The sequence below is a fragment of the Garra rufa genome, chromosome 13, assembly GCF_049309525.1.
Source record: "Garra rufa chromosome 13, GarRuf1.0, whole genome shotgun sequence".
In the NCBI taxonomy this organism is placed as follows: domain Eukaryota; kingdom Metazoa; phylum Chordata; class Actinopteri; order Cypriniformes; family Cyprinidae; genus Garra; species Garra rufa.
This window is the reverse complement of record NC_133373.1, coordinates 28,964,355-28,974,934: the sequence shown is the minus strand read 5'-3', so window position 1 is coordinate 28,974,934 and position 10,580 is coordinate 28,964,355. Positions and strand designations below refer to the sequence as shown.

The window sequence follows — 10,580 nt, the reverse complement described above, 5'->3', positions numbered from 1 at the left end:
TGCTGTCACAACATTTTGGCTGACAGTTGGATTGATGTGCGCAGTGGTGTACAAATACACCTTATAAAATAATTTAATGATATTTTGGTTGCAATCATATAATACAGTTATGCTAATTTGGCTTTGAAAACGTTAAACACTTACATTAATAATGTAATTTTAGGTTTCTCTTATTGGTCCACTGTGCATTCGCGTTGTTTTCGGAATCCAGTCAACTATCATATTAATAATATTGATTAATATTGAATATTGTTATGGAATAGCAAATTCTTCAATTTCACACTAACAGTGGTTTTGATATCGCGTTCGTGCGGTCATCTCCACTGGAATACGACTAATATGAGTCATAATGAAAGTGTAACGAGCAAGAATATGTGCCATCCAGCGAGTGTTAAATGAAAATGAAAACGGAGCACTCAGTACAGTATACACGCTAATCTTTGTTTATATTTTCACGTGAGTGTTGCGCGTACCAACGCAGACGCGTGAACGCGCACCCCGCAATTCCAGAACTGTTTAATGTTCACTGGTTTATCAGACACATCGAAATGTGATACGTTTAATTATACCTTTAATAGCTTTTGAAATAGTAGCTTAAAGTTCCCATATCTGGACGGCAAAGTGTTACATTTAATGTCTATAATAATATTTGTTCTCTATGAAATAGAGTCAAACCAAAATGTATTCAGACACCTTCAAGATTTCTCACATTATCACAGTTTATTTGCTATAGTTCAGAAAATGGTAATAAAATATGTTAAGAACTCAGAGTAAACTGTGTGAGAACAAATTTATCTTGATAATGTCAAATAACTTGAACAAACATGGTCAGGTCAAAGTGTCAAATCAAATTTTTGGCCCCAAATTTGTATCAGTTTTACTGGTAGTCTACTGTATGAATAATTTTTGGGTATAATATGTGACCCTGGACCACAAAATCAGTCATAAGTATCATGTGTATATTTGTAGCAATAGTCAACAATACATTGTATGGGTCAAAATGATCTCTTTTTCTTAAATGACAACTTTATTATTATTATTATTAAAGGCTATTTTCTCAATATTGAGATTTTTTTGCCCCCTCAGATTCTACATTTTCAAATAGTTGTATATTGACCAAATATTGTCCTATCATAACAAACCATACATCAATGGAAACCTTAAAGCTTCACATGAACATAAATATCAGTTTCAAAAAATTGGCCCTTATGACTGGCTTTGTGTTCCAGGGTCACAGTTTACTTTATTTTGCTATCCTCACTTTCATAAATTAACTATAGTGTCCTGCAAATATTAGTTAAAATATATCAAAAATTATATCTGGTGTCTGAATGATTTTTGGTTTGACTGTATGTATGTGTATGTGTGAGATCTTTTAAGTCACATGGCTTTAAATTGTATGTTGTATTTTTGTCTTTCTGAAACACAGGGCGTTTTCATTAATATTTGCACTAGTCACTCAAGAAGCATTTAAGCATCATTTAGAGAAGAGGTGCATTCATGGAATGCGACTGTGACCGCTTCCCACTGCCTGTTTAACACTGACCAAGACAGAGGAGCATCAGAGACAGCTAGAGGCAATGGCAGAGACAACCCTGGAACCACTGTCCTCTCTGGACGTAGCCATCGATCCGGATTTTGAGCCTCAGAAGCGGCCGAGATCATGCACTTGGCCGCTGCCAGAGTCCAGCTCGGCAAAGCCGGCGTCCCATGACACTGACATAATCCCAGAGGAAGAGGATGATGAGGATGACAATGCGATGGCAATCAATGCTAACAGCATGGGTGAAGGAGAGGACAACGGCAGCCCAAGCCTGGCTGAGGAACTGCATCCCATTAGCGGTCAGGAGAACACAGGCTCCCCGCTTTCTTCTCAGCTTACTTCTGCAACCGCGGCGAGTCCGGGGGCGAGTGGTCAGGGCAGCCAACAGCAGACTCCCCGGAAGTCATCTTCGAGGAGGAACGCATGGGGCAACCTGTCGTACGCAGACCTGATCACGAAAGCCATAGAGAGCACCCCAGACAAGAGACTGACACTGTCCCAGATCTATGACTGGATGGTCAGAAGCGTCCCGTACTTTAAAGACAAAGGCGACAGCAACAGCTCAGCTGGTTGGAAGGTAAGCGCTCCACTCCCAACTGCGTTCCCGAAGGCTACCAGACACTACACATTTTTGGATGTCTCTACTAATGAGCTGATGAGTTTAATCAGGTATGAAGGGATATAAAGGCTTATTCTGTCATCAGTTACTCACTGTCAAGTCATTCCAAACCTGTATGACTTACTTTCCTCTGTGGAACTAAAAAGAAGATACCTTGCAAAATGTTGGCAAACAAACAGATTTGGATCCCATTGACTTTCATTGTATTTTTTGGTCCATGTTATGGAAACCAATGGGATCCCAAAGCTTCATCAGGATATCTTCTTTTGTGTTTTACACAAGGTTTGGACTATCCCTTTAAACAGACATCCAACAAGTGTAGTGTTGGAGTCCCCTTCAGGAATAAGGTTTAGATTCACTAGCTTGAGAATGTGTGTAAGGTGCGCAAGTGTCTCTTTTGTTTCGTGCGGCGTTCTCATTCTGCATCACAACCAGAAACACATGTTCTGGCATGTTTGGCCACGCTTACTCACGCACAGAAAACTGGAAAGTTTTCGAGGGTTCGCGTGCGCGTGATTCAACGGTGCAGCAAGCTCAATGACATCTCCTATAAACAAACTATTTGGACACCAGCATAAAAATAAACAGGCATGATCAGTATGGAAAATTTGTGTAACAAAACAATTTGCTCAAGTTAGTTTAGATTCTCTTTGTCTTGTGATAATGTTTAAAAGCCATGAATACTTTATCCTCAGAGCCAAGTCTAATAAATGTCCATGCATCCAAACACTTTATGTTCATATTCACGCAGCACGGCTTACATAAAACTTGGCATGGTGAATGTACCAGCTCTAGAAGCTGCCCAGACTGTTTATGTAGGTGTTGAATGGCATTAGGAATTGCGTAACAACTCAGAATGGCGCGAGCTTCTCCTTAGCAGTCAGCAGGCAGGACTGCCTTCAAAGGGAATGTCATGATCATGGGCCAGAGCCAGCACAAGACATATGGGCCTTTCACTTACAGAGCCAGGGCGGTATGGGGGAGGGAATGCATGGTGGGGTTGTGGGTGCAAGGTCAAGGGCTGAGTTTGCGGCAGGAGGCCCAGCTCGCCCGTCCCATTGGCCGTAAATAGCCATGAATTATAATAGTGAAAGAAGAGTTACTGCCGGGTCTGTGGCAACGGCAAACTATGTGGACTCAGCGTGGAACTGTTTGCACACTGACTCGTCTAGCATTCAGGACCGTGCATGTGCATGATCATATTTCTCAAACTGCTATGCAAAACATTACTTGTCAGTCAAACATGTTTTATGATCAACTACTATAACCACAATTCTAACATGAGTGCACACAAATAAACACACCTCCCCCTGGTCTCTGTTAGAACCAGTAGTCCAGTGCCTGCTGCCATTTCTAATATGTGGAAAAAACGTCTAAACGTGTTCCACTAAACTTTGCTCCCGTGTTACCTTGAGCTCTAAATATGACACACATTCCAGCAAATGTCTGACAACTCTAAGCAAATCTGTGTGTACGGAGTTTGGGTGCTGGTTTTAACACAACCTCAGATAAACACTCCTGCAACTGGCTGTAAATATGCACATTTGCATTTAAGTAAAACATATGCATGCACACACAATATATTATATATTTATCCACATACACATACGCATATGTTTTTCACATCATTTAAAGTATTGACACTGAATTTATTCGCCAAAGTTAAGGTTAGCATGAAATGGAATTTCACTGTCTAGTTCATTTATTGTGACATTTCCTGTTTTTTTTTTTTCAAATTCTGACCTAATCAGAATATCCGAATTAGAATATCTGGATCAGAATATCTGAATCAGAATTTCTAAATCAGAATGTCCAGACTTCTCCAATCATTTAGCCCACTTAAACCCCACCCACATGGATAAATATTTGAAAAAATATACTTGATGAATGAAAAAATAGGCATTTTTGTGTAAAATATTGGCAAAACCTGCAAGAAGGGCCAATGTCCACTTTAATTAAGAATAAAGGTGACAAATTAGGAGTTAAATTAAGAAACTGAAAGAGCGACAGAAAGTAGGCTGAAATGGCCAAGTATAAATTAGATATTTATCCACATACACATACGTTTTTCACATCATTTGAATTATTGACACTGAATTTATTTGCCAAAGTTAAGGTTTGCATGAAATGCAAATTTACTGTCTAGTTTCTGAATACATCTCAATGAGCTTATTGTAATTATTTGTGACATTTCCTTTTTTTTTTTGTTGAAAATTCTGACCTAATCAGAATATCCAAATCAGAATAACTGAATCAAAATACCCGAATCAGAATATTCAAATCAGAATATCTGAATCAGAATATCCAGACTTCTCCAATCATTTGGCCCACTTAAACCCTGCTTACATGGCTAAATATTTGAAAAAAGATACTTGATGGATGAAAACACAGGCATTTTACAATAAAATATTTGCAAAACCTGCAAGAAGGGCCAGTGTCCATGTTAATTAAGAATAACGTTGACAAATAGACTCAAATTAAGAAACAGAAAGAGCAACAAAAAGTAGGCCTAAGATGTCTTATCCAGGCACAAAAGGCTGGAATGGCCAAGTATAAATTAGATATTTATCCACATACGCATACGTTTTTCACATCATTTGAAGTATTGACACCAAATTTATTGACCAAAGTTGAGGTTTACATAAAATGTAAAAAATTTCTGACCTAATCAGAATATCTGAATCAGAATATCCAAATCAGAATATCTGAATCATAATGTCTAAATCGGAATATCCAGATCAGAATATCCTAATCAGAGTATACAGATCAGAATATCCTAATCAAAATAACTGAATCAGAGTATCTGAATCAAATATCCGGACTTCTCCAATCATCTGGCCCACTTAAACCCCGCCTATATAAATAAATACTTGAAAAAAGATACCAGAGGGTTGAAAACAGGCATTTTACTGTCAAATTTATTGTGACATTTCCTTTTTTTAATTCTGACCTAATCAGAATATCCAAATCAGAATGTCCACATCAGAATATCTTGATCAGAATGTCCAAATCAGAATATCCAAATCAGAATATCCAGACTTCTACAATCATTTGGCCCACTTAAACCCCACCTACATGGATAAATACTTGAAAAAAGATACTTGATGAATGAAAACATAGGCATTTTACTGTAAAATATTTGCATAACCTGCAAGAAGGGCCAGTGTCCATGTTAATTAAGAATAAAGGTGACAAATAGAGTTAAATTAAGAATCAGAAAGAGCAACAAAAGATAAGTAGGCCTAAGATGTCTTATCCAAACCCAAAAGATTGGAATGGCCACATACAGGTGCAAAAATTACAAGCTGCATTACTATGGCTACCAGGTCACTGGTCTTCTCTGCTTTAATGAGAGGGTTTGGATGACATGTGATCTCATAAAGGCGTTCCTTTGTTTCTGTTGAACATACTGTTGTGACTGCAGGAGAGAGAGAGAGAGAGAGAGAGAGAGGGAGTGACTGTTATAGCATAGATGACATTACAGCACCCTCCTCCTACTCTCTGCACTGAATGTTGCATGATAATGCTGTGTGTTTATTTAATGATCTGGTTATACAGTCAGGATAAATGTAAAGTCTAGAATGTGTCTGAAAAGGTTTCTTTTGCAGGTGTACAAGTAAGGGGAATTTATTGATTTATCATTTTTCTTCACAATGAGCTCCTGCAGTGATAGATCATTCCTCTAGTGCCAAATGATGCACTCTAGATCTCTACATTCAGCCTTTAAATTATTCAGTGCTGCAAGCATTAATTTGGGTCATTTTATCAATTTTTAAGAGACACCTCTTGAGGGTTTCTCACGCACACTTGCACATTTGCCAGCTCACTGCTTTTAATCTTGCAAATCTTGTGTCCACCACACACTTGTCTCTATCCTCTTTTCCGTGCTATAACCTTGCGTAACCCTGCTGTTTATCTCACATGTGAAATATAATCAGATTATGTAACTTAAAAAGAACAAGCTACTACTATAATGTATTGCACCATTCTTGTTCCTGGAACACTTAATATACTGAGCTGCCACACTACGACCAATTAAAATCTTTCAGTCACAGTGATGAAAGCAGTCTGGTCACCCTTCAGAGGGTCTGTATTTTGCAAATTTCACTCGCTAGGGTTCCGGGATGTAGGTGGGCTATTTAAAGGTTTTCCTGTAATCTGTTTATTGTCAAGAGGGTGGGGTAAACAAATACAACATTAATATTAGATATTCTCATTATATGTGCACTCCTAGAAGTGCTGTACGTAATATCTTTACGAGAGTGACAAAAAAAGTATTCTTGTAGCTTCATAACATTACTGGTAAATCACCAATGTCATATGGACTATTTTAACAATGTCCTTGCTACCTTTTTGAGCCTTGAACTTGTCAGTTGCATTGCTGTCTATGAAGAAAGCTCTCGAATTTCATCAAAAATTTGGTTTTACATGTTTGGAACGACATGAAGGTTAGTAATTAATAACAAAATTTTCAGTTTTGGGTGAACTATCCCTTTAACTCATGTACATGTTGTGTCTGAATGGCACAGTGTTAATGTTAATGTTGATGTGTGCTTTTATACATGCCTGGTCATGTTTAGGTGCGTGAGAGGTCTTGAAGTGAGGGTCACTACAATGGTTTTGCTATGGTTTCTGTTAATTTAATTGAACAAAGGTCCATAAACAGTAAACTATTTGAGCAACAAACTAGAATTATTCTGACTACAATAATACATTGAAATAATTTAATAACAAATACCAGTTTGCAATATTAAAAGTCAGCGGAAGGTGTTTGATATGTTTTAAGCACTTGTACTTGTACACTTACTATAATTCATACATATGCACTGTTCCCTCCTCACCCAGCATTTTCATATTTGAAAACATTTGCTTAAAACGCAGACTTCCTGATGGTACAGCATCTACAGCAGCATGTCAGAAGCAGATATGCTGTGGTAAAGACATTTGAATGCATTTCTAGCTCAACCTGGGCGTCTTCCCACCTTTTCCGTGCTCCTTATGTACCCGCTTGGTTTTCTAAAGGTGTGCTTGCTTGCAGCTCTGACCTGAGGCTTTTGAAACTTTAATTTGGATTGTTCTCGACCCGTCATTTCCAATTACGTATGCCTGCCAGTCGCGGTGCAGATAAATAGTTCTCGTTTAAACTTTAATTGAGTACAATAAAGCTAGATTTCTATGTCAGGAGCTTTTGGTCAGACTAATGAGAGGAGATGCGGCTTTGTAAAGGGTGATTATTGCAGTGAAGAGAGGGAAATGACAGTTTTAGGGAAATACATCCTCAGTGACAATCTCATGCATCAGCCCTTTGAGAGATAACAGAGAAACACTGTCAGACAGGAGTGGGCGATTATTAGCCTGGTTGTGGTGACGCAGAGGATCTATTTCGGTGCTCATACGTGGGTGTGCGTGTGTTGACTTTTGATTAGACAAAAGATTGGATTGATTAACCCAGATTATGCTAGATTGAGTGAGGTGCTTCCTGTGTTTCGATTGTGGAGCAGGTGTTTTAAATATGGGCTTGTGATGATGTAAGGGTTTCAGATCCTTCTTGACTAAGCAAATTTATTTTCTGTGACATAACACCACAAGCAGCCAAAGGGATGTCGTGAATTTGGTAGTCAAAGTTATGATGGCTTGTGTATCTGACAGAGCCATGGTTTAAAGGACAACATTTTTTATGGGCCAAATAAGTAGGCTATATGACAACTGGCACTTAATTAAATGTCTAGTAAACTTAACAGAGCTACAGGTTTGATCAGATGCCAAGTTGACATCAGATGCAAAGTTAAACGATTTAATTTATCTAAGCATTGTATCCTGTAACTGCAACAGTCACAGAGTAGCTTCCACTGAAAATCCATATGAAAAAAGACTTTATTTAGCAAGCTTGTAACAACCTAAATTAATGATTTAAAAAGCATTTTTGGCAAATCCAGGTAATTTTTTAACAGTTATGACTGTTACAACTCCAGCTGTGGTCCGATCTCCTTAAAACATTGCATGCTTGTTTAGAATCATCTATTGCATGTGCTCACCAGGTTTCATGTAGTTTTGAGTTTTCCTTAGGGGTTTATAGAATTTTGGGTAAATTTGGACAGGCCCCTTTTCTAAACAACCACATTATAGGTTCACAAAGGGTAAATCTGATTTTTTTTTTATAATTATTGACCTAAAGAGTCCAGAGAATTGTACTGCAGTTTTTTTTTTCCAGATTGAGCGAAAAACCTGATATGAATATCGCATGTATGTGCGAAAAACCACACAATGTACAATCGTTTACGCCCTTGAAAAACGCGGCAGGCCCACCGAGTTTCATCGGCCAGTAGCAGCCATGTTTTTTGAGAATGTTTTTACGCAAATGTTCTTATAGACACTTGTGGCACTTTGGACCAAAACCATGGACAGCGATTTTCATGTTAATAGGACAAATTGGTTGCGATTTTTATGTTTTTCCACTCTTTTAGCACCACTAAGTGGCCAAGCGCTGCGATTTATTTCCTGTGACCTCAGACTGAGCTCTTACATAAGTGTTCTGAGTTTGGCATTTTACTAAAAGTTGCCCTGCCCTTTCGAAAGTTTTGGCATCCCTTTGCAACAGTCGAAAAGTTAAACTTTTTTTTTGATAATTATTGATATTCACTTTCCAGAGAATCTTCCTGCACTGGTTTGGTTCCAATTGGGTGAAAAACCTAGGACTAGTTCACAAAAGTAGGTTTTTAAAAAAAATTTGCCAGGCTTACAATCAAATCTGACCAGCATGAGCCAAGGATTCCAACAGCATAAGACACTTGAGGCTGCGACTGACAGTTTAGGAGTTAAGAGCGATTTCATACTTTTGATCGCTGTAGTGCCCCTATCAGGTCGATTGGGGCAAGCCTTTTTGTCCCTCCAATTTTCAAGTCTCTACGACTTACGGTTTGGTCTGCACAATCCATTGTACGTAGAGATTTCTGAATTTTGGCCGTTATATTACAATAGGGTTTCAGCACTACGTGCTTGAACCCCTAAATACATCAAAATCGAAAGCAGTTGTTTTTAATTGGGGTCTAAGCTAAACTGCGCAGTGGCTTTCTAGGATTGGAAAACTGCAGCTGTAGGTAGTTTCCACCTAAAACTCTTCTCTTCTCATTCTTGTCTGAATGTTTCTCAATCTGAATTTCTCTTCAAGTCAAAGTCTTTTCCAAGAACTCATGTCATAACAGTAGTTTGTGACAGAGCGCCAAACTAACACCTCTTATCAATACAGTGTGTTCTAAATAACAGGCCAATCAGATGTTCCGCCGGCGGTGAGGTCATTGGCACATGCCTATTATCTGTTTTAAGAGTCCATTGCCTTGCACGCTATCAGCGAAGGCTTATCTCTTTTCACTGCACCTTCAGTGTTTACACACCTGTCTTTAACCTGCCCCGGGTCAGCTCTGGTGATATGGGTGTCAGTGGAGGCCAGTGGATCAAGCTGAATGGGGCCAAAGCGCTGACTTAGCAGTAAAGTCTGCAACGGGTTCCAGCTGCTGGACACATCAGCAGTTTGTTATCAGCCAGCTCAGTGAGAGTGAGGAAGCAGTATATCAGGATCATTATGAACTGAAGTAATGTGGCACATGCCTTTTGGCACGCATCTGAAGGCAGCCATTCTAATCTCTAACACTGTCTGTATTTTTAGTTAGATTCACTCTGTTTTGTCCCATTTACCTCTGCCTGCCCTCCTCCCCCATCCCTCTCTCTCTCTATATATATACTCCCATGTGTGCTGCAGTGTTTATGGGAGCATGAAATCGCTCCACAGCTTGTGGGCATCTCGTGTGTGTCTTGCTCAGACTGCCATCACTGACATGCTCTCACTGTTTGTCTGTATTTGTCTGTCTCTCATTTGTTCTTCTTTTGCATTGCACATTCTCAGAAAAGATAATTCTCTGTCTTTGCATATGCCAATCAATCCCTCTATGTAAAAAACGATTGTCAGGTTCAACCTAGTCTACAGTAGGTCCAATGCGCTGTAAACATTATGCATGGTAGAAGAAACTGATTGACTGATGCACTGTGATTCTTCTCATACAATTTTGGATTGGTCTAAAAAATTGTAAATAAGGATTTGAATTTGAAATCCCTCTAATGTAGCAGACATGCAGTATTTTAGTGCAGCTTTTGCGGACAATCTTCACACAGAATTAGTTTCCAAGAATCTTTCGGAATCTCATTTTTAAAACCTAGGATTTCACATCTAATAATTCATTTGCACAACCTCATGCCATTCCAGATCTAATTTTGTATTGCACGGAAGAGTCATACAGGTTTGCAATGACTTGAGGGTGAATAAATAAGACAAAATTGTAATATTTGGTTGAAACCTTCCCTATGTAAGCATTACAGCAACAAATAAATTGTTTAGAGGGGTAGAGAGGGTGATAAATAGTTATA

At 38.7% G+C, this 10,580-nt stretch overlaps 1 protein-coding gene across 1 annotated transcript in view; it reads left to right on the top strand.

Annotated features, from left to right (window-relative positions):
- Positions 1-1,433: 1,433 nt before the first annotated feature.
- Positions 1,434-10,580, top strand: part of foxo3b (forkhead box O3b) — a 40,920-nt gene continuing 31,773 nt past the window's right edge. Inside the window, exon 1 of the mRNA XM_073816426.1 lies at positions 1,434-2,120. Within this exon, the coding sequence (XP_073672527.1) occupies positions 1,581-2,120 (540 nt within the window). The 5' untranslated portion in view covers positions 1,434-1,580. The remainder of the gene's footprint in view (positions 2,121-10,580) is intronic.